This window comes from Canis aureus, chromosome 18 (assembly GCF_053574225.1).
Source record: "Canis aureus isolate CA01 chromosome 18, VMU_Caureus_v.1.0, whole genome shotgun sequence".
NCBI lineage: Eukaryota > Metazoa > Chordata > Mammalia > Carnivora > Canidae > Canis > Canis aureus.
Window position 1 is genome coordinate 54,500,219 of NC_135628.1, and position 23,043 is coordinate 54,523,261.

At 49.4% G+C, this 23,043-nt stretch overlaps 2 protein-coding genes across 4 annotated transcripts in view; one reads left to right on the forward strand and one right to left on the reverse strand.

Annotated features, from left to right (window-relative positions):
- Positions 1–3,925: 3,925 nt before the first annotated feature.
- On the forward strand, positions 3,926–10,516 carry CPA1 (carboxypeptidase A1). The gene is made up of 10 exons (XM_077857347.1): positions 3,926–4,084; positions 4,566–4,647; positions 5,070–5,303; positions 5,450–5,551; positions 6,094–6,195; positions 6,373–6,483; positions 7,151–7,241; positions 7,745–7,944; positions 8,341–8,425; positions 10,246–10,516. The coding sequence occupies exons 1-10, from the start codon at positions 4,020–4,022 to the stop codon at positions 10,431–10,433; spliced, it is 1,260 nt and encodes a 419-aa protein (XP_077713473.1). The 5' UTR covers positions 3,926–4,019; the 3' UTR covers positions 10,434–10,516.
- Positions 10,517–18,228: 7,712 nt separating this feature from the next.
- The window catches only part of CEP41 (centrosomal protein 41), a 52,559-nt gene continuing 47,744 nt past the window's right edge, over positions 18,229–23,043 (reverse strand). For all 3 annotated transcript variants that reach the window (XM_077857350.1, XM_077857349.1, XM_077857348.1), the window contains 3 exons: positions 21,969–22,083; positions 21,294–21,509; positions 18,229–20,609 (listed from right to left, as the gene is read on the reverse strand). In XM_077857350.1, coding sequence (XP_077713476.1) covers positions 20,461–20,609; positions 21,294–21,509; positions 21,969–22,083 — 480 coding nt within the window. In that variant the 3' untranslated portion in view covers positions 18,229–20,460. The remainder of the gene's footprint in view (positions 20,610–21,293; positions 21,510–21,968; positions 22,084–23,043) is intronic.

Here is a 23,043-nt window from a genome sequence, read left to right on the forward strand (position 1 = left end):
GCATTCTGCTGAGAGGATGAGGGACGATGTCCGCCCAGAGGGAGAAGGATGCCTTTTTCCATTTCACATAAAGTCTCCCCTAGGCTAAAATTGTACTGTCTTCCGACAACACAAGCACTTTAAAAGCTTAGTGAGCCTGGGTGACTCAGTCAGTTGGGCATCTGACTCTTGATTTTGGCTCAGGTCATGATCTCAGGGGTCGTGGGATGAAACCTCACATCCAGCCCTACACTCGGCACAGAGTCTGCTTGTCCCTCTCCTGCTCCTCCCCTCACTCACCTGCTTTCAGATTTCAAATATACAAACAAAATCTTAAAAAAATAATAAAAGCTCAGTAGGTACATCTCTTAGAATGCTTTTTACAGCCTCAGTGCTTTTTACAGTCAATAAAATGGAAATGTATATTCTTTCTTTTTAAAAAAGATATTTTATTTATTTATTCATGAGAGATAGAGAGAGAGAGAGAGGCAGAGACACAGGCAGAGGGAGAAGCAGGCTCCATGCAGGGAGCCCTACGTGGGACTCAATCCCGGGTCTCCAAGGATCGTGCCCTGGGCTGAAGGCGGTGCTAAACCACTGAGCCACCTGGGCTGCCCCTATATTCTTTCATACATATAGTTCAAAGTTGGGGTAACAGACTTGGTGACACCCAAAGAAAGGTGTCTCCTTCTCAAGAGTGGAGAAACATTTTCTAGAAGCTTCCTTGCTGGCTTTCCTTCCCTTCTTCTTGGCCAAACTGTGTCAAATGCCTACTTCCGAAATCAATCACTTGCCAAAGACAATGGGATTCCTCAACTGTCTTAAAACAACCTTGGAATTTATTCCTGGGCTGGGAACGGGGTGACTTTCCTGAGAGGTGATACAGCATCTAGGCTTGTTCAGAGGGGAAGGAGGGAGGGACTCTGGACCCTGCTCCACGTGGCTACAGCAGGCCTTCCACTGTCTGCCTTCAGGCCTCTCGCCTGTGACCTTTTCTTGAATCTGGATGCCGGGCTGGTGGCTTCTCTCTTGTGCTAATAGGTCTTGATGCTCTGGGTACACTCCTAGTTTTCTGCTTCATGGCCTTCATCTTTGCCCTTGCTTTGGACCAATGGGAAACGAGCCCCCGTGGAAAGGCAGGGCTGTGGCCTTCTGCCCCAGGTTCCATTCTAGCAAGTTGGTCTTCACCAAGAGGCAGTTTTTAGCTTCCTGAGGTGCTTTGGAGGGACCCAGGAATTAGGCCTAGCCTCCACCTGAGGCCCAAAGTCCTCTCCTGTTGTGCTTTCAGGTTCCTGCCAGTGTTGGCCCTAATTTTAGCTTGCAACATTGAATCGATCTTTTCCAACCTTGCAAGAAAATAGATTACATGACTCTTGGCCACCTTGCTGGCCAAGATCGCTGGCTGGAGGCTTCCAGAGGCCTGCTTGGCAGGGCTGTGCCCCCTCCCCACCCCACCCCTGGCCCCTTTCTCCAGTGGGCTTATCTTTTCAGGAAGAAATTCACAGAAGGCCCAAGAAAGAATTAGCCAACACCCCGGAATGTGTGTGGTGTGCGTGAAACAGAGTCAGACTTACAGGACAGCTCTAGATTTAGAAATACAAAAAGAAATATTGTTTTCATAATGCAGACTGAAGGAACCTTTCCTACAGAACCTTTTCCCTTGCTGAAGCACAGATCTGAAAGCTTGAGAACACTGCAGGGGACTAAGAGCTGAGGGAGGATATGAAGGATGACTGAGGACAGTTCCTGGTCTGAGGAAACTTAGAGTTTCACTGGGGAGACACACTAAGGAGGAGCAAACGTGAGTTTGTGTTCAAGCGCTGACTAGTGTAATGACCCCCATTCCTTCCTCTGCCTTGTGGAATCCTGCCATTGAGACCTAGGCCAAATGTCCCCTTCGTGGTGAAGTCTTCCCTGGACCCTCCTGCATGGGCTGGTGGGGGGGAGCCCGCGGCCCTCCTGGGGCCCTCCGTCCCCTGTGCCACTCAGGTCTCTTGCAGTGAGGAAAGCAGCCCCAGCAAGCCTTCTGCTCACCTAGTCCTGTCTGGGCGACAGCTTCTTGTAAGACCCGTTGGAGAACTGACTCGTTAGTTGGTTACCTCTGTCTTCTGCACCGGTCCGTGGGCCCTTTGAGGTCGTGTACAAGTCACTGGGGAGCCAAATCGACTGGTGGCCCCACCACAGGGCTGTGACGAGGCCACACATCCCCCAGGCCGTGCCCAGCCAGTGACTGCATGACACAGCTTGGGCACCGGCCTTCCCAGGGGGTGCGGGGCTCCCCTCACTGCAGCACTGGCTCCAAGATTTCGTGTCGGCCTGGCCCAGATGTTCTCAGAGCTGCTCCTGTCTGAGCTTCTCCTGCCCAATGCCTCTCTCTCCCTGCTCTCCTCCCTCTGCCTCCTCCCTCTCCTTCCTCCCTCCTTCCCCATCTCTTCTTGCTCCTCTCCTCTCCTCTCCCCTTCCTTCACCCTCTCCTTTCTCAGGTGTCAGACCTGCAGCTTGGTGGCAAGTCCCTCCTGCCTCCTCCTCTTGCCTCTCCTGTATCCTTCAGGGGCAGTTCTCCCCCAAGAATCTCCTGCACGTCCCATCCTGTCTTGGAGTCAGCTTCCTGGAGGAGCTGAGAGAACACAAGTCAGTGGGTCACTGCCGTTCCTCCAGTAGACCGTGAGCTGGCTGAGATCAGGGACCTGTGTGTCTCGGGCATCATCCCAGGGCGGAGCACAGTGCTTGGCCCAGAAGAATGGATAAGCCAAGGGGTGAGCCTTCAGAGAAGGGGCAGGAGCTCAAGAAAGAAGCCAGAGGAAGATTCCGGGAGGAGGTGGGCCTTGTCTGGGGCCTGGAGGTCAGGCAAGGGTGCCGGAGAGGAAAGAAACAGTCTTCATGGAGGCTCAACATCTGCTAAGGATAGGTTCAGTGTTCTCTGGTCTTCTCAGAGCTAGGCTCAGGAGAGAGTAGGGGGTAAAGGTAATGGGGTGGGTCACCCTGTCCTGGCACCAGAGGGCTGGCCAGGCAGGGGGTGGGATAGGGAGGTGGAAGGAACAGATGGAAACCAGAAGGGGCAATCTTGGCTGTTGTCAGTGTCCAAGCCTGAGGCCCTGACACAGAGCAGGGCCCCCGGATGGTGCTGGGTAATCCCCGGGGACCCCGTGGATTATGGCGGATTTGTGCTAGATGTTTCTGCAGTGAACTCAGCATCCAGAGCCAGAGTGAATTCCAGTTTCTCCTGTACACTGTGCAGTCCCAACAGGGGTCTGGCCCTGTTTCTTACCACCATGCTGTCTGCTCAGATGACATCTGGTTATAGTTCCCATCAAGGGCGACCCTAAGCCTATAGTGGTGGGGACGGGGAGAGGGGTGCACTGGTGAGAGTTGGGTTTCTGCCCCAGCTGCTGCTGCTGTGCCCTGACTCCCACAGAGCCACCGAGGCCGGGCGGAGAGGGGCTGGGAAGTGCCCTTCAGAGGGCTGTACCCCCAAGGAGGGTGTACCTGGCACAGGGGAGGGGCAGCCCAGGACGGAGCCAGTATGGTGAGGAGCCAGCAGGTACAGGAGCTGGATGGGGGCAGAGAGCCCCAGCTCACTCTGTCGCAGGAACAGAAGGCTGGCCCTTAGAGTGAGGGAGAAGGGGACGCCTCACATAAGGCTCCAGCTGGCGTGGCCGCTCCGGAGCCTGGCTCCGTCTCCACTGCCTGGTCAGCAAGCAGGACTGAAGCCCAGGTGCAGGTACCCGGGGCTGTGGGTGGCAGGGGCCCAGCTGGGAGGCCTCCGGCCCCAGCTGACAGCTCAGGCTGGCGCTTCATGGCCAAGGCGTTGAGGCCTGGCTTATCTTCCCAGCTGCCGGGTTCCCTGCCACTTTATCAGGGTGAGAGGGTGAGAAGGTGTCAGAGCTCAGGACTCTCACCCTCCCTCCCCGTGGGACAGGGCCCAGGTGCAAGGGGGAGGACGACACTCAGGCACAACCGGAAGTCCTCTGACCTGGGAGAGTTTAAAAGGCCCCAGGACCTTCTCTCAGCCTCAGTTGACATTCCCAATTGGCTACAGCATGAGGGGGCTGCTGCTTTTAAGTGTGTTGCTAGGGGCTGTCCTTGGCAAAGAGGACTTTGTGGGGTAAGAGTGTGGAGAGAAGAGGGTGCTCACACAGGAGAGGGGAGGACGCGGCCCCCAGCCGGCGTCTGGAGGCAACGGGCAGGCTGACTTATGGGAAGACTCCAGAGAGGAGCAGACCAAGACACCCCGGGAGGCAGGCTGACCAGGGACCAGGGCTAAGAAGGGGTCCAGTCCCTCGGGACAGGCTTCCTGAGGCCTAGAGAAATCTGAGCTTGAAGAAGTTTTTAGAAGAGGAGGCGGCTGGCTTTGGAGAGACAAATAGAGTCTAAACTGGGATGGGGATCGCAGCTGTGACCAGAAGGTCCCAAGGAGCTTAGGCTTCTCATTGCTAAGACCCTTCATGCTTCCTCCAGCTCAGCTAGAGGATGGAGGCCCAGCCTGGCGGTTCCAGGCTGCTCCACGTCACCATCCTCCCACCTGGGGACTGTGAATGGCCATTTGGGCTTGCTCAGGTCCTTAATCTCCCCTCCTCTCTGCCCAGGCACCAGGTGCTCCGAATCTCTGCTGTAGATGAAGCCCAGGTCCAGAAGGTGAAGGAGCTGGAGGACCTGGAGCACCTGAAGGTCAGAAGGAGGGGGGAGTCCTCCCAGAGGCCCCAGGGTTCCTCGCAGGCCAGCTGGACCCACTGCAGGATGCCACTACCCCCTGGGGCCACCTAGGTCCTGGGCCCTGTCTCCTCAGCCGCCCAGAAAGGAGCCATGGGACTGATCCCTGTTAGGACATGATTTAACCCCCACCCTGTCCTGGTGCCAGAATTTTGCTGCCCTCGAGCATCGGCGGGGAGGAGGGATCCTTTCCAGCACTTCTCTCTCCCCCGCCCTCTCGGAGCTCCTCCACGGTGCTTCCTGGGCCGTTTCCGTGGCCACGGTGGGCTCCGTCCAGTGCACCCCCCCCCCCCCGCCCCCGTCCCCCGTCGGGCTCCATCGGCGTCGGGGCTGGCCCTGCCGCAGCTCACCACCGCGATGCCTGCCCTTGGCCTCCCCAGCTGGACTTCTGGCGGGGCCCTGGCCGCCCGGGCGCCCCCATCGATGTCCGAGTGCCGCTCCCCAGCAGCCAGGCCGTCAAAGTCTTCCTGGAGGCGCACGGCATCGGGTACACCGTCATGATCGAGGACGTGCAGTCACTGCTGGACGAGGAGCAGGAGCAGATGTTCGCCTTCCAGGCCTGGGCCCGCTCCACCGACACCTTTAACTACGCCACCTACCACACCCTGGAGGAGGTGAGGCCCCCGGGGTCACAGGTGGCCTGGGTGGTGGCTCCCCGGAATCACAGGGCTCGCGGCGGGTTGGCTGATGCAGCTGCGAAGGGGGGCATCCCGGTGCCTGGCCGCGGCGACAGCTGGAGCCCCCTCCTCTCCCTTCTCAGATCTATGGCTTCCTGGACTTGCTGGTGGCCGAGCACCCGCAGCTTGTCAGCAAGCTCCAGATTGGCAGCAGCTACGAAGGCCGTCCCATCTACGTGCTGAAGGTGAGGGCACCCGCGTGAGAATGCTCACGGCGCATGTGCCAGGGCACCCACATCCGTGTGCAGGCCCCGTGGGTGAGCCCGCGGCCCCGGAGGACACGGTTACACGAACTGCCCGTGCTGACGTTTGGAAAGGGCGGAATTTCTACGCTGGTCTAGCCGTATGCATCCCTGTACACACAGAATTCTTACATTTTTAAGTGACTCAAGTATTTCCAACCAACTGCCATGTCGTGGGAAGTATCCCAGAGTCACAGTAGTCTGGATAAAACGGTTTATTGTGATTCGCCACAGAGAATGGCAGCAGCAAAGGGCAGGGCCCAGAGGTCTGGCCGAGATCTATTTGCCCCAAGGTCAATATGAAGGCTGGAGGCCAAGTCCCGCAGGATTCCTGTCCAGACCCCCTCTCCCACCTGAGTGACGGCCCCACAAATGGAGCCTCACCCTGACATACCTGGGGAGCAGATGGCCTCTGGCCCGGGGATGCTCCTCTTCAAGGAGCCGAGACAGGACCCCCACTGGGTCTCCCTGTGCTTCTTGTCCAGTTCAGCACGGGGGGGAGCAAACGCCCTGCCATCTGGATCGACACAGGCATCCATTCCCGGGAGTGGGTCACCCAGGCCAGCGGGGTCTGGTTTGCAAAGAAGGTAAGTCTGGGGAGGGGAGGGCTCTTCCTGGTGGGGCGGGTGGTCAGGGCCCACGGGAGCCCTGGCCTCCCCTCTCATCCAGAAGCAGGGATGAAGGGGAGCAGGTGTTCACTGCGTTAGCATGGCAGATGCCTGGCCTGACCCACTCTGTCTGTCTGTCCCCTAACTCCTCACCAGATCACACAAGACTATGGCCAGGACTCCACACTCACAGCCATTCTTGATTCCATGGACATCTTCCTGGAGATTGTCACCAACCCCGACGGTTTTGCCTTCACTCACAGCAAGGTATAGGCTCTCTCCCATTCTTGGGGAGAAACAGAGAGAACCTCTGGCCTCTGAGTCCCATGGACTACTCACCCCTAACCTCAACCCCCAGAAGTTGAGGGAGGGCCAAACAGACCTAGACCAGGGTTCTCATCCTTGGTATTCTTGACATTTGGGGCAGAGAATTCTTTGTGTGGGGGGCTGTCCTGTGCATGCAGAGTGTCTAGCATCATCCTGATCTAATATTTAGGAGATGCCAGTAGGAACCCCCCCCCCCATTGAGAGAGCCAAAAATGTCTTCAGGTAGTGCCAGATGTCCAGGTATGGGGGGACACAGTTGTCCCCTGGGGAGACCACTGCCCTGGACCTTATTTCCCAGCTTTATTTGACTTTTATGGCAGGTGCAGCATGCTCCAATCTAGCGTGTAGGGTGGGGGCCCACTTCATGCCTTCGTTCCCAGCCGTAGCACCCTCTGGCCAAACACCATCCACCATCCCCTCTGTTCTCCTTCAGCCAAGAGCCTCCTTTGTGGATCTTCCTAACAACCAGTAGGAAGTGGTTTCTGACCCATGCTAGGTCCATACCTGTGATAGGATCTCGGTGCTTCACATTGGTTGTGGCCACTCCCTGCGGGTCCCCAATCCCAGCCCAGCCCGGTGACCCACAAGTGTGTGATTCCTTCTGCAGAATCGCATGTGGCGCAAGACCCGATCCCTCACGCCGGGCTCCGCCTGTGTTGGAGTGGATCCCAACCGGAACTGGGACGCCGGCTTCGGGTGTAAGGCCCAGTGTGATTTGGAGGCAGGGCCGGGACCCCCAGGGTGGCCTCTTACCCTCCTGTGTCCCAGGCCTGAGCCTCTCCTGCCCCAGCCGAGGGCAGAGTGACAGAGGGGGCGGATGGCAGCCTCTCCTGAGGCTCTCAGTGAGATTTCCTTGTGCCTGGTTGATAGAAATGAATCCCCCCACCCTGCTCTCCACAGCCCCTCTCCCCGCCCCAGAATCAAGGTCTCAAGTCCATGTAGGGGTTTTCTGGGGTAACTGCAGCTCCCTCCCTCTCTGGTCCCTTTACCGCAACAGTGGGTCTTGCTCGAGGAGCCCTGCTTCCCTCCCGGGGCACATCCATCAGCCGCTGGTTATAAAAGGCCTTTGGCCTCTCCTTCATCCCAGGGTCGGGGTGGGGGAGCCCTCCTGCCTTCACCCGCACCCTACTTCCATACTTTAGGCTGTGTAAGCCGCACAGCTTGGCATAACGGATGCCGCGCACCCCTTCTCCTCCCGCAGTGGCCGGAGCCAGCAGCAACCCCTGCTCAGAGACTTACCACGGCAAGTTCGCCAATTCCGAAGTGGAGGTTAAGTCCATCGTGGACTTTGTGAAGAGCCACGGAAACATCAAGGCCTTCATCTCCATCCACAGCTACTCCCAGCTGCTCCTGTATCCCTACGGTTACAAAGCAGAAGCGGCCCCTGACCAGCAAGAGCTGGTATGGGCCGGTCCCCTGCTTGCCCTCCTATGCCTTGCACCCCTTTCTCCCGTGGACCCCCGATGGCTTGGGAAGACCTGCAAGGCAGGCTAGCCTCATTCACTGTCTGGGAAACTGAGGCACAGCACAGTTGAGTCACCTCTGCCACATGCCAGAGCCAGAGGCTAGACTTGGAGCTGGTGCCCTAAGATCAATTTGGAGCAGCAGCATGGCCAGAGGGTGGCCAGAGGTGGAGACCAAAGTGCCACCGTCTCCAGAGGGTGGAGACGGAAGTGCCAGCCAGACATCGTGCGGGACTGGAGGACCACGGGGCCGCCGGCCTCCCGCTCTCTGCCTGGCCCCACCCTGCGCTTCTGGGGGCCTGGTGTCACCGGCCGTAACAGGCATTTTCTGCAGGATCAGCTGGCCAAGGCTGCTGTGACAGCGCTCGCCTCTCTGTATGGGACCAAGTTCAAGTATGGCAGCATCATCAAAACAATTTGTAAGTGGGTGCATGGTCTCTGGGGCGGCACCGGGAGGAAGCTTAGCTGGCTTTTCCTGCCTGAGGTAGTGTCCTTCTGGAGGAAGTACCCAGGGGTGCCTAGCTGTGGGAGCGCGGGCTCTCAGCCGTGCCTCGGTGGGCAGTGGGGCCCTTTTCTGACATGAACTTCATCTTCTTTGGTACCTTGTATCAGTTCCCCTGAGAACATTTGTCCCCTTGTCTTGGGTTATGTCCAGCTTTATGGAGGGACTGGAAGGTTCTGCTGATATTTCCGTATCACCAAGAAATTCAATTTAAAAAATTCAACCTAAAAAAATGCTCCTCCTCTGGTGCCTTTCAATTAGAGAATATATTCCATCCCCCACCCCCCAGCTCACTTGTACATGCAATGCCCCTGGGAGGAGCTACTGCAACATCAAAATGGAATTAAGTCAGCAAATGTTTTCGAGCACCTACTATGAGAGAGAGTGGCAATAAACATGAATAAATGATACAGTATGTTAGGTGATGAAAGTTAGGGAGAGGGGTGCCTGGGGGGCTCAGATGGTTAAGCGCCTGCCTTCAGCTAGGTCATGATCCTAGGGTCCTGGGATCTGAGCCCTGTATTGGGCTCCCTACTCAGTGGGAAGCCTGCTTCTCCCTCTCCCTCTGCCATTCCCCTCACTTGTGCTCTCTGGCTGTATCTCTCTGTCAAATAAATACTTTTTTTTTTTTTTTTTTTAAAGAAAGGGAGAAAAAGAAAAACTAGAACAGGGTCAGGGGAATCAGGGATACTGGGCACGGAAGTTGAGGAGGTGGATAAAAGGGTAGGCCTCATTGAGTCAGTAATATTTGGGCAAGTGCTGAAGGAAAATGAGGAAGTGAGCCTATCTGGGGAAGAGCCTATCTGGGGAAAGAGCCTTCAGGTGGAGGAACCTTCTAGAACAAAGGCCCTACTATGTGACCTGGACTGGTGTGTTGGGGGAATAGCAGGAACAACATGGAGCCCCATGTGATGGCGGAGGGTGAGAGTGCACGGGGTCATAGGGGACAGGTAGGGTGGGGGCAGATCTCCCAGAGACCCGAGGAACACAAGTTTTCTGGCCAAGAGGCTGGAGTACTGAAGAGGCCGGGCAGGGACGGAGGTGGGAGGGCAGCACACACCCTCGCATACCTCCGCCCCTCCTCCCCGAGTGCCAGGTTTCAGCAGGTGAGTGGGCCACAGTCTTAGCTAGGGCTGGTTTTGCTTTTGGACTCCAGGCCTTGTTTGGAAATGGTTTCAAATTGCATCAGAGTTTTTTGCTTCATTCACTGTTGTCAAATTAAATTCTAATATGCAGCCGCCTCCTGCATCCCAGCCCAATTCAAAGCAACTTCGTTACCCGCCGTTAATGGCAAATCTGGGCAGAGTTTTTTCCAAAAAGACAGTGAAGAGGCTTTTACTTTGCCTCTGGCCCTTTGCACTATCTCTTGCAGACCAGAGCCCCAGGGGACGAGTCCTGGTTACTCAAGTGGGTAACTCTGATATATTTGGAGGTTTGACCAAAGCAGCTGTAGGAGGGAGGTGGTTTTCAGGGCGGCTTTCACAATTGCAAGAGCTTTCTTGAATCCCCCCTGTGCTAGGAGAATCATCGCTTGGCCCCTCTCCGGGCCTCTAGAGCTGAGACCCTTTTGGGGAGCCGCTTGGGAGGGAGCCAGGCTGCTTGGTCAACAGCAGGCACTTACTGGATGCTGACTCCGGTGAACCCTGCGTGAGGCTCGGGGCTCTGGACCATGGCCCAGCCCATATTAATGTGTCAAAGTGATTGACCTTTGCCCTCTGGCATCTGCTCCCGCCCTAGACCAAGCCAGTGGAAGCACTGTTGACTGGACCTACAGCCAGGGCATCAAGTACTCCTTCACCTTCGAGCTCCGGGACACGGGGCGCTACGGCTTCCTGCTGCCGGCCTCTCAGATCATCCCCACGGCCCAGGAGACGTGGCTGGCGCTTCGGACCATCATGGAGCACACCCTGAATCACCCCTACTGAACTGGCCCTTCACCACCCTCCTCTTCCTCCTCTCTGGCCCCACCCATGCAACCAAATAAAGTTTGAACGTCCATGGATCAGAATCCGGGGGCTTGCGTGTAGGAACATATATGGCCTGTCCGCCTTTCCAAGCTGGGGCAGAAGTGATTTAGTTCCTACAGGCCTCGCTGGAAATGTGTGGGTGGCTGGACTAGATGACCCCTGAATTCCCCTGCATTCCAAGGTCCTCTGAAGTTGTATCCAAGTGGCATTTGTTTTAATTAGACCACCCTGAGCTCAGCTCATCAGTAGGGTGATTTGTTCATACCTTAGTAGCAAGCAGCAGCCACAGCTGCTAACCAAATGCCGGGCACCCTGCAGTGGTGAGGCATTCGGCTTGTACAATAGCAGAGCTAGTTGGGTCCATTTATCTACAGAAGCAATAACTCTGAGTATGGGATGGAATAATCCTGGTGGCCACCGCTGTCCCAAAGAGATACTGCAGCAGGCCAAGCAAATTTCTATAAAGCAAAATATGGTCTCCTGCTCTTGAATTAAATCAGAAGAAAACAATTAGGTTCAATGAAATAATTCACTGAAGATAGAGAACAAACCCCAATCCCAGAACATTTTGTTAATTGCAGTACATCACCAAGACTTTTGCTTTTAGGGACAAAAGTAGCTTTATTTTCATACGCCACGTCCTTTCTAGCATCCTTCCGCACACGGTCTCCACTTCCTCTCCTGTTTCACTCACCACCACTCCCTTACCATTTGCAAAATTTCTTAAGTATAAGGCTCTCCCTTTGATAGTCTCCATAGCTCCTAAAACTTACTGGCTTTTCTCCTTTGGCGTGGGGATCTTGATGGCTGTGATATCACCTTTAGTGCTAGCACCACGGTACACTGGGTATCTCAGCTTTTTTCAAGGCAAGAATCTACCTTGTGTTTCTTCCAATTCTCTTCAGATGCAAATATGGAGTAGGGGGTTACTCCTGCAGACATCACTGGGAAGAGGGTGAGGGTGTGTGTACAGGTAGCTCCCCAAAGAGGGAAGCTGGGGTTGAAGATGGAGGCCTTCCCCTGTGTGAGCCAGGGAGGTGTTATAGTGCACACAGCTCCAAGGACTTGAAAGTCTTATCTTTTCCTCAGGTCAAATGCTCTATTCTTTGTTTTTTTGTTTTGCTACCCAACATTTGAAAAAACAAAAAGTATGAGGGAGACTATATGTATAGTATAGATAAAATTATACATATGTAGGTTTATGAGGCAAGTAAAATGGTGTTTCAGTCTTTTTTTTTCAGTCTTTTTTTAAAGATTTTATGTGTGTGTGAGAAAGAGCGAGAGAGAGAGCATAAGCTGGGGGGAAGGGCAGAGGGAGAGAGAGAAGCAGACTCTTCCTTGAGAGCAGGGAGCCCAATGTGGGGCTCGATCCCAGGACCCTGAGATCATACCTGAGCTGAAGGCAGACTCTTAACCGACTGAGCCACATAGGCACCCAAGTGTTTTAGTCTTTACAGAAAAATGATTTTATAACACTTCAAGTTATCTTTTGGGAAACATTTCCATTCAATCTATGTAGATAAGCTGAAACCCACTTTAATGGCTCAGTTTGGACAAATAAAAAGCTGATCTTATTTTTTGCTTAAGATGGATAAACAAAAATTATTAAGTTAGCAAGGACAGTATCTTACAAAATTGATTACTTAGACTTCAAGGATAGAATTGCTTAATTCAAAATAATTGTGCTTCCTGATAGCGGGCACCACTTTGCTTGGCATTCAATCTCCAAAACCACCAAAAGTAGTTGCATGCCCAGTAAGAATTGAGTGAATGTTTTCTACTTTTACTAATGAAAAAACTCATGAATTTTATAATCTGTATAGTGTAGGCTTCTGAGTTATCTTGAACTCCCTGACTTGTAGTTTAGAAAGTGAGGCTCCTGACAAGATAAGGAATGAACACCAGAATGAAAATTCCATGAGGGAAGAGATTGCATTATTTTATTCAACACCTAATCCCTGCTGGTTGGCCAAATACATGGCACATACAAGGCACCTAATAAATACTTGTTAAATGGAGACAGGGAACTTGTTAATACTATTTTTTCTTTTTTTTTTTTTGTATTTTGAAGTGTAGGAAGAGGTTTACATTTTATTTGCAGATGTATATTTTTACAAATCTGTGGGTAAAAATTTCATTTAATTAACTTATTTATTTTTAAAGCTTTTATTTATTTATTCATGAGAGACACAAAGAGAGGCAGACATAGGCAGAGGGATAAGCAGACTCCCTCTGGGGAGCCTGATGTGGGACTTGATCCTGGACTTCAGGATCCCACCCCGAGCCAAAGGCAGATGCTCAACCACGGAGTCACCCAGGCATCCCTAAAAATTTTATTTTATAGAAACATAAAGCTAAAAGAGAAAAAATAATTTTATAAAATATTGCAACATATATGGAAAAGCATTAAAAATCTTGAGGGCAAAAGAGTTCTTATGAGCAAAAGGGTTAAGTAAAAAGGACTACCATTTCAAAAGAAAAATAAGCAATTCCCAAAAGAAGAAACAGAAAAAGCCAATAAACGTATGAGAGATACTGATCCTGAGTGATTTTTTGTACATTAGACAAAAGCAAAGGGATCATTTTTCTGCCATCAGATTGACAAAGAATAAAAGGACTGACACCTCAGTGTTATCAAGAGTATAAAGAAATAAGACCTGCCATATACTACTGGTGTGAGGATAGATTTACGCCACCTTCCCGTGGGCGGTAGTGGGGGTGGCAATATAAAACAAAATTTCAAATGTATTGTTGCTTTGACCCAGAAAGTCCACTTGGAGAAATTTATTTTATAAACATATTCGGACAAGTTCAAATACAGGTATGTACAAGGCTGTAATAATACAAAATTGACTGAAAAGGAAAAGAATCTATATAGATACCAGTATTGATACCCATATGACATGTTTAAACAATGGAATATCGTGAGGCCACCACAGACTGTGTTGACATTGGGGAAATGGGTCACTAATACTAAGTGAAAGAAGCCAACAATACGGTGGAAACATTCTAGATTTTTTTTTCCTTTATTTATTATTTATGATAGTCACAGAGAGAGAGAGGCAGAGACACAGGCAGAGGGAGAAGCAGGCTCCAAGCACCGGGAGCCCGATGTGGGATTCGATCCCGGGTCTCCAGGATCATGCCCTGGGCCAAAGGCAGGCGCCAAACCGCTGCGCCACCCAGGGATCCCAGGTGGAAACATTCTAAAACAGGATTGTGGTAATTGTTGCACAACTCTGTAAATCTGCTGAACATCACTGAATTGCGTACTTAAAAATGTGTAGATTTTATAGTATGTGATTTACACTTCTATACAGTTGTTTAAAAAAATAACTGGGTTGCAAAATAGTATGTTGGGTATGAATCTCATCCTTGTTTGAAACACACACATACACATATACACAATGCCGGGAAGGATATATCCCCCAGTAATATCCGGGGTCACCCTGGGTAGTGGTGGTTGTAGTTTTCCTTTTTTCTGAATTTCTTGCAAAAAAGCTTTTATAATCAGGAGGGGAAAAAACCCTAACAAACAACTATTTAAAACACACCAATTAACCTGTGAATAAAGTTATATGGAATCAACTTAACATCAAACATTTTATGCCCATCTTAATCTGTGCCCAGATTCTTTTTTATAATTTGCTTCGACTCATCTCTTCTGCTCTGGCATCCTATTTCACCATCTTGCCCAGAACAATGTGTCTTATCTTCAGAAAAATTTATACTCCAGATAGAGCTGGAAGCAGCTGTGTTTCTACCAAGGGAAGGGGGTTCTCCTGCTTCCAGTTAGTGGCTGTTCCCTGAGCAGTCTGCCATAGCTCAGATGAAAATCCCCAAGAGCCCTTTCTGCTCACATTCGGTTCCAGCAGCAATCTGGGGAATTGATTATGCTAATGCCTAGTCTCCGGGGCTTTTCAAAAATCTTTATCTTTAAATGAACTCATTTGGCTTTTGTCATACACCGTTATATCTGGTTCTCAATGTGGCCTGTGGGCCGCCGGTGGTCCATGAGATTACTTCAGGTGGCCTCTTGAATTAACACTCAGAAATACACGTGGAGATTTCTGGTTTTGGCTTTAAGTTAAAATTGAAATGTCATTGAACACAATCCAGATATGACCTCACTGGTCCCTCATCCAGTGCAGTGCTATTCATCATCTCAGCAAGTGTTTTGCAAGGGCAAGTGGAGCTAGGTGGGTTTGAGGATGCAGAAGGACTCTTGCTCTAAGGACAGAAACATCATTCTGCGAACATACTCAGCTCAAGATACTACTTATGGTAAACTGATACAATCAACCGTAATGTTCAAGTTGGCCACGTGAAGGAAGAACTCTGAGCAGGAGGCACAGAGTACGCGTCAAATCTGGAAAACTGTCAAAAGGTCATGAATTTCCCCCCAAAGCTTTCAGGATCTGCATTAATTTGGCAACTCAAATTGTGAGCATCACCTAACAAACCCAGAGACCGAGACTGCCAAATGTTTATTGCCAAACGCAAACGAAGAAAATTAGAAGTCTCCTGCGCAACCGCAGTAGTGTCATTCTGCTACATTTTCAGAAGCGTTCAGGGGAACAAGCGCTCAGTGAACACAGCCAGAGACGGAGGTTGGCCCCTGCTTCCTCCCACGAGACCCAGGCCTGTGGCCAGGAGCCAATTCACCCAACTTCTGTCTCAGCCTAAATCAGAGATGTCACCAAAGAGGAAAGAAAAGATCAGACACAAATCGTAGCAATATGGTTTATTAACTGAATAGTTTGATCTATGGAAGCAGCCCATTTCTTCTCCAACAGTCAGGTTAAAAGTTTGGAACTCCTTAAGTGAGGCCTCATGAGTGTTCATTTCGACATGCAACAGATCTCAGAGACCCTGGTGCATCTGTCCTCGAGACGGGTCCCTGGATACCGACGGTGGATTTGTGGAAAGGACATGCTCCTGGGAGCAGACGTGCTGTCTCTGACTTCCTGTTGCCTTTTGCGCTGGCCGAGGAGGATGGCTTGTGGTGGGAGCTCAGGTGACAAGGAGGGAAGGGAAGATGACACCCAGGGGAAGGTTACATTCACGTTGGTGAGTTGCGGGGGCGTCACCGAGGGAGGGCAAGGCTGAGGGAAGCAGGGAAGCCACAGCTTGCAGGCTGGCTCCTGGCTTCTCACCTGTTAGCTCAGAGGCTCGGGCTCCAGGCGACTTGCTTAATTTCCACCTGCTCCTCAGCCACGTCACCTGAAAATGGGGCACCCACCTCATGGGACTGTTGTGAGAACTGAATGAGTCAAAACACATATGGAAGAGTCTAGGAACACTGCCTAACACAGAGTAAGCTCTCCACGCGTTTGCTAGGATTATTATCCGGAAAGCTTCAAGATTTGAAACAAAAGAGAAAAAGAACCTGCTTTCAGATGGGGATGGTGTGCAACCTGTGTCTGATGAATTCTGAAGGCTACTTTCAGCCAGGGGGTGGGGTGAGGGGGCATGAAAATAGGCCTGGCTGACTGTAGACAGCCAGGGTAATAATAATACCCCTAACAGCTCCTAGGGTGCCCCCTGCAGTGGGTAATCTAAAAATCTCCAGCTTGTGAATGCCTCTCCTACAAAAGCAAAGGATGTACATGGGGACAAAAGATAACGAGCTCTCTGGGTCTCCGGGATGGCAGGCCAGCATTGAGTGGCCACCATAATGGCCCTACATCCCCGATTTCAGTCTTGACAGGTTCAATTCATTTATTCACACCCACTTACTAAAGGTCACTGTCATATCGCTGGTGATTTTCACCCTCTGGGAGCTTATAGTCAAAATAATGACGAATAGAAGACATATTTGCATCCTTTGAAAAAGGCAGTCCATAAGTCAATAGTGGCCTATTTAATAAGTGTCCTCTATTTACCATGCGTTTTACCAGATGCTCCAAGATGTTACACAGGCGAAGAGAGTTTGCTTCTGCATTCAGAACAAAGGCAGATCAGCTTCAGAGAGTGAGACTTTTTAAGGGGATCGCAGTGTGGCAAACACAGTTTTGTAAACACACATAAAATCATGCACTGTTTCCTGTTTTGTCAGAATTCAATGCCAACAAATTTCCACCATTATATTTTCCATGCTATAACTGATTTATGTATCAATTTAAGGACACCACAATAACAATGTCAATAATTACCACAATTTTAGGTAAGTATTACTATCCAAATGTATTCTGAACACTCTGGAAGCACAGTATAGGAAATAACATATTTGTTAAGCAAAAAATTAATTGAACTGCATATAAGCTATCATCATGCCCGCATAATTAAACTGATGAATTATTTATTATCTATGTGTCTGATGTTTCTTGTAAAAAAAGAAGAAGAAGAAGAAGAAAAAGAAGAAGAAGAAGAAGAAGAAGAAGAAGGAGGAGGAGGAGGAGGAGGAGGAGGAGGAGGAGGAGGAGAAGAAAATAATTATGGGAACCATATCTTTGAAAGAATTGTGAAGAATCTGAACGCATAGGAAAGACACTGACAGCATTCTGCAACCAGGGAAAGAAAGGCTCTCTATGATAATCATGGGGGTAGGGCAAGGAGGGAGTTGTGGATGTAAATCTAGGTGGACAGAAATTAATTATCCTGCCCCTTGCCAAATGTCGGATAACATAAAGACAGAATCTATAACCGATATGTAACATGACAGAAACCAAAACCAACACAAGAAAAATTACCTACATCTTTCTTCCTAGCCTAGGACTCTGATTTCACTGATATTCCACTAGGGAATTAGGGAAAAGAAGGTTTTTGTTTTGTTCTGTTTTCTTGGTGAGTGGCCTAGAGTCTTAAGAATTTTTGTATAGGGACGCCTGGGTGGCTTAGTGGTTTAGAGCTTGCCTTCAGCCCAGGGCATGATCCTGGAGTCCTGGGATCAAGTCCCACGTCGGGCTCCCTGCATGGAGCCTGCTTCTCCCTCTGCCTGTGTCTCTGCCTCTCTCTCTCTCTCTCTCTGTGTCTCTCATGAATGAATAAATAAAAAATCTTAAAAAAATAATAATTTGTGTATAATCTCGATAGCACCACAGGGAAAGATCCCTCAGCAGCTAATGAACACTACTTGTTCTCTTATAATTCTGATTTACGCCAAGTCCAATATGACTGCCTTGATTCTGGTTTTTCTACTAAAGGTAAAATATAAAATTACTTTGAGGCCATTTGCATCATTCCGCCTTTCAGTAGATTAAACCTGGCATTATTACAGCCCAAGATGTGCTTTTTATTTTCGAATGAGTAATGTAGCTTCCCCTCCCCATCCCTCACTCCTTTTCTTACTTCCTTGCCTTTTTTCCTTTCCTGAAATACACACACCTTTAAAGCACGGAACGTATTATTTAGACATTGGCCATCAATGCTTAGGTGGAGCTGCAGCTGTACATCATTAAAGCACCTACCATCGTGAGTGAGGGGGGCAGGGGGAGTTTCACAAGTTCCCAGGCAAGGGCAGCCCATCAATCCCTGGAACACTGACTCCTGCTGTGATGTGCTTAAGGGACAATCAGTCCCTGCCTGAGCAGGAGGAGAAACCCAGGCCTTCTGTGTAGAGGGCTAACGTCTCCTACCCTAGCTGGAATGATGTCCTGATTTTCTTTATACAAAGAATATGTGCCTTCTTGGGAGATGCAGTTAAAAGAGGTATGCTCTCAAATCACCTCAGGCTCGCGGCTCCCCCAAACCATCTCAACAGAGAGGAAGAGAGAAGTCTGCAAATCTTGGCATATTAAAAGCAAACAACAAGTTAATAACTATGTCCTTTAATCTTCGACATCCATAATTGCACAGAGTAACACTGATCACTTAAATAATACATGTCAGTTAATCTAATGAAGAAGCTAGTAAAGCAGAATGTTCGAAGCAATAACCTAACCATGCAAAAACTATCTGCAAGTGGACACTTAACACAGAAAGAGGAGAATCAGAACAGGTCTTTGAGGGGTAGCTATTTAAAATCCTTACCAACAGGCAAAGCACTATGGAGAAACACACATAAATATATTCAACCCGCCAGATGTCTCAGCTAAATGCACAGCGATTCTAAGAGGTTTGGCTACAGTGACTTCCACATATATACAGTAGGTTCTAACACTCTAAGGGGGTTTGGTGATCGGAATGCAGAGGAGGAACAAAGGGGGAACTACCATTGTTTTCAAAGTAGAATTGAGGGGGGGAAATCTAAACTCCTGACTAGTCAACTTTAAAATGGCATAAACAGAACTTTGTTACAGAGAGAAATGTATATGCGTCATAAATGGCTGAAAATCTTGTCCATGCCAGGAGAAAGTGGAGTGTGGAAAAATTTGCATTTTTTAAAATCTATGCCGTAAAGAAAATAAAAAGCCAGAGCATTCTGGCATTAGCAAAAGGCTGAACTAAGTTCTCAGGCAATAAATTTATGGGGAAACATGACAGGCTCCTCATTAAAGCTATGTGTACGTTGGCTGCATTTTATACAAGATTCTTGAATCTTGTGGAAAATTGGGCACGGCTTGACATCTGAACAATGTCCCTGGTTTGTTTGATTTCTAAAGCATCGGAATATGTTGTGCTTTGGAAATCAAGTAGAGAAGAATAAACACACTAAAACAGGACTGGGCTGAATCTGAAAGTTATTTTTCCATATGTCTCTACGAGATATTTATTACCTTTATTTCTCTTACAAACACAGCCCCCCACGCTAGAAATACTGCAGTACTTTTTCTTTTCTTTTTTTTTGGTGGAGAGAAAAATAGTCCTGTTAAGGCAAATCTTACCCGGCAGCAGGAACCACCTAAGGATAGGCAATTTTCAGTTGGCTTTTCAGAAGCTGGTTGCCATGACAAAGGGCGCAATTTATTCCTTGGTCCCTTATCACAGCTACAGATCACAGACCATAAAAATTAACAAGGCTCTTTCCCTTTGCCTGATCATTTCGGAGTCCCTCATCCTTACCTGCGGTCTTTTGTTCCCCCCAATTAAATGGAATGAATGTCAGTCACCTAGCAATTCAATTAATGCTGATTCAAAATTCTGGCCTAAACCAGAATCTATAATCACAACCTCCTAATCACAGCTCAGTCATGAGAATGAAAAGTAAGCAGGAAATTGCACTAATTACTCAATTAGACTAATACTGTATTTTTAAGCTGGGGCTCAAAGGGACTGTCAGCCCTGATGGAGGACCGGGACACGTCCTCACCTTGTGGGCCTGCCGCTGCCCAACTGAAGCTATGTTTTCAAGTGGCCGTAATTCCGATCCATCTAGGATGGACTGACCAAAGCCGGAATGGAAGTTTACCACCAATGAACTGACAGCAGACGAGGGGCAGGTGTGGGGGGGAGGAGGGCACCGGGGTGGGGGGAGGGGGAAGGGGGAGGGCTTCCCGGCCCTTCACAGCCCCATACAGTGGACGGGCTTTCCTGGGAGGGGCCCTCATGCCCTGTGTGAAGGCAGCTGAGCACACATCGTCAGGGTGCTGGTTCAGGAAAACATCCGGGGAGGAGGAACACTCGAGGAGGGTGAGAGTCGCTCAACCAAACCTGAACACTGAGCAACACTCCAGGCACCAGCCTCACAGAACCTTCATGAAACCCAGAACAGTGAGTGAAAAAGAACTGGTTGGGAAGAATGCACAAGATGTGAATGAAGAATGTATAAAACAATGCTGGACATCAACCAATACAGGCTGGACCTTATTTTAAAAGAAAGGCCTAAAAAATTAGACTCTTTTTTTCCTACTCAGTTTCAGAACTTAAATATTCTGTAAACAACAAGGAGGACACTAGAGCCTGTCATGCCTCTGGTTTTTGTAAAACTCCTTGCGAGCTGGATTCAGGAAAGGAGCTGGACCTGGGCAGAGGGAGGAGGGCCTGTCACACATGGCGTGCGTGGTCTGTCCTCTGCAGCAGTTTCTGAAAATGACCAACTTGGGAACTGCTCAGGGATTCCGAAAGGAGAAGAAAAGTATTTATTCATCTAAGACAGACAAAGTCTTTACTTCCAGGGTTTGCCTTGCAGGTGGCCACTGCTGAGCGAACGGGCATTCGGGGGGCCGCCAGGGCCCCCAGCCGGGAGGGTCTGACCGCTGCGGGTGCCTGGAGCCTTGGAGTCTCTTCCGGAGGCGTTAGCTTGGCTCAGCCGGCCTGAAGGGAGCAAGAAAGCGAGGCGTAGAGCTGCAAGAGTGACTCTAGGCACAACCTGCCAAGTATACTTTTAAGCTAATGAAGTCTTAGGGTACAACCACTTTTAAGATAATGAAGTCCTATTCAGCGTCTACTTTAGGCTAAAACCTACTCTTCATCCTTGAGATTAACTTGAAGGTGGGGAATGTGCATGGATGAAAGGAAGCCTAGAGAGCTTTTTTTTTTTCCCTCCCTCTCGGTTATCCCCAACCAACCTGGCCTGGCCTTCATTCCTTCTTGGAGCCGGTTACAGGAGGGATTAGGGGAAAGAGAAAGGAAAGTGGTGTGCCCAAGGGAACTCTGGGTGGGGTTTCAAGGTGCCCAGAAGCCGCAGAGGGGAAACAAAACTCATCGGAGAGGGAATCTGGGCGCCTCAGTTTAGCCCAACTCTGCCTGAAATACACGTTATCTGACTGATAAATCCTTTCTCCTTCTCTATGTGCAACATCTAATTCTTCCCACAACCTGGGGTCACCACGTCGGCTTCCACCTCTCCCCACACAGCACCTGCACACTGCCCCTCCCCCTGCAAATATTTTAAGAACCTGAATATAAGAGATCAAACTTTTCACATGATGAGGTGATAGTCAAAGCTGCAAATCTCCACTACAGAAAACATTATCTCTAAAGGTCAAAATATCTTACTAGGATTGTCCGTAGGACCCTGATCCTCTTCCAGGTAATATTCTATCTTTTTTAAGTCTTCTGGAGTAAATCTCCACTTGTTCTCAGCTGGTGGGGGCGGCACTTTGGGGCTGGATCGTTTCCGGGCAGAGCCAGGAGGAAGGGCCTGCTGGCAAGATGCTGGCAGGGAACCCGTAATCAGTCCTTCTGGGAATTTCTGAGCTAAGACTTTTAGACCTAGGTGTGGAAGAGGATCAGAAAAAGCAGCATTAACATGGTGAGGCTAAGGCAAGACCTGGAAAGGAAGCTGCATGTCTCCTCATCTTTGGTCTTCGGGTCCAAGCCAACGCAAGGACATGAAATCTTAACTGCTTCACCATTAAGCAAATTACACCAGAACATGTCAGTGGTTAAGCGGGATTCTGAGAATTCCACCAGAAATCCTTTTGCTCCACTCTTCGGCATTACAGCTTTCTCACAGAGCCCTAAAGCAACAGCATTATTTTAGGAATTAAAAACATGTGCTGTTGGAGCTAACGGAAGTTTCACATAACTCCTGACCCCTTGCAGCCAGCATGGTTTTCACTCTTTCCAGAATTCTAAAATCTGAGCGTGGACAGGAAAAGGGTGATAGGGGAGGGGGTTGAAGGATTGTGAGCCCAAATATCTGTCCTGAGCAGAATACAGCCCACTCACCTCCAGAAAGCATGAAGAGGTTTTCAAATCCCCGCTCACACATGGTGGTGGCCGCCTGGCTGGCCAGCCTCTCGTCGTCATCGTACAGAATGATGACCTTGCCGTGGGCATTTTTCTAAGAGTTACATGAGTTAAGGTTGGACCACATTGAACTGTGAGACCCCCCCCCCCGCCCCTTCGCCCCATGGAACAAAGAAATGTCAAGGTTCACCTTCCTGAGTTCAGAGAGGATGGGACAACCCACTCCTTACCCAGCACATCAGCAGTTACTGGATTTTTTTCCTGTCATGGAAACCACAGGAGTTGGTGGGGTTTTGTTTGTTTTTGTTTTTTTATAAACTAATATCATCATGGTCCACGATGGCACTAGTTCCACAGTTTATACACTTGAGCTCTTTGATTCTTAGGACCCTGAAAGGTATTACAATCTCCATTTCACAGGTGAGGAGATAGAAAACTTGTTTGTCCCACGTCTCCACTGCAGCCTTATTTATGATGGTAAAAAGGGGAGAACCACCTAAAAGCCCATTAGAGAGGAAGAGTTTAGTAAATCAATGTGGTATATAGTAAGATAAGAGAATGCACTACATCAAAAAAGGGGTTTACAAAGAGCTTGTGTTAGCATGGGGAAATATGTTGTACTGAGGAAAAGTCAAAATGCTAAATTATATATACAGTATGATTTCCACTTTGTTAAAAAGAACACATAGAAGACAATCGGAAATAAAATATGCGAAAAACATAATTGGAGTTGTTCAATTGTGTGATTATCAATCTTTTTTCTGTTTTCCAGTGCTTAAATTATTTTCCATTTGTGTAATTTTTAGGAGGAAAAAAAGTAAAATTTTAAGAAGGAAAATACTTACAACAGAAGTACAAAAATTTACTTCTTAGGTCTTACTTGGGAAAGCTTTCTGGAGAGAAAAAAAAGTCTTAGAACTAACTCTCAACAGATCACAGCCTTTAACCTAATGTTTTTTGGCCCACTGCAGGATGGCTTGGAAGCATCTGCCAGGATGGCCAGGATACTCAGCAATAGCTGAGAATCCAAATTTTAAAATATGCTAAGTGAGCT

What these genes read in the sequence shown, in the direction of transcription:
- CPA1 (XM_077857347.1), top strand. Translation starts at nt 4,020, where the DNA reads ATGAGGGGGCTGCTGCTTTTAAGTGTGTTGCTAGGGGCTGTCCTTGGC. An exon ending in AGGACCTGGAGCACCTGAAG is followed by an intron (nt 4,648 to 5,069) that starts GTCAGAAGGAGG and finishes TGGCCTCCCCAG; the next exon opens with CTGGACTTCTGGCGGGGCCC. An exon ending in CCCCTGACCAGCAAGAGCTG is followed by an intron (nt 7,945 to 8,340) that starts GTATGGGCCGGT and finishes CATTTTCTGCAG; the next exon opens with GATCAGCTGGCCAAGGCTGC.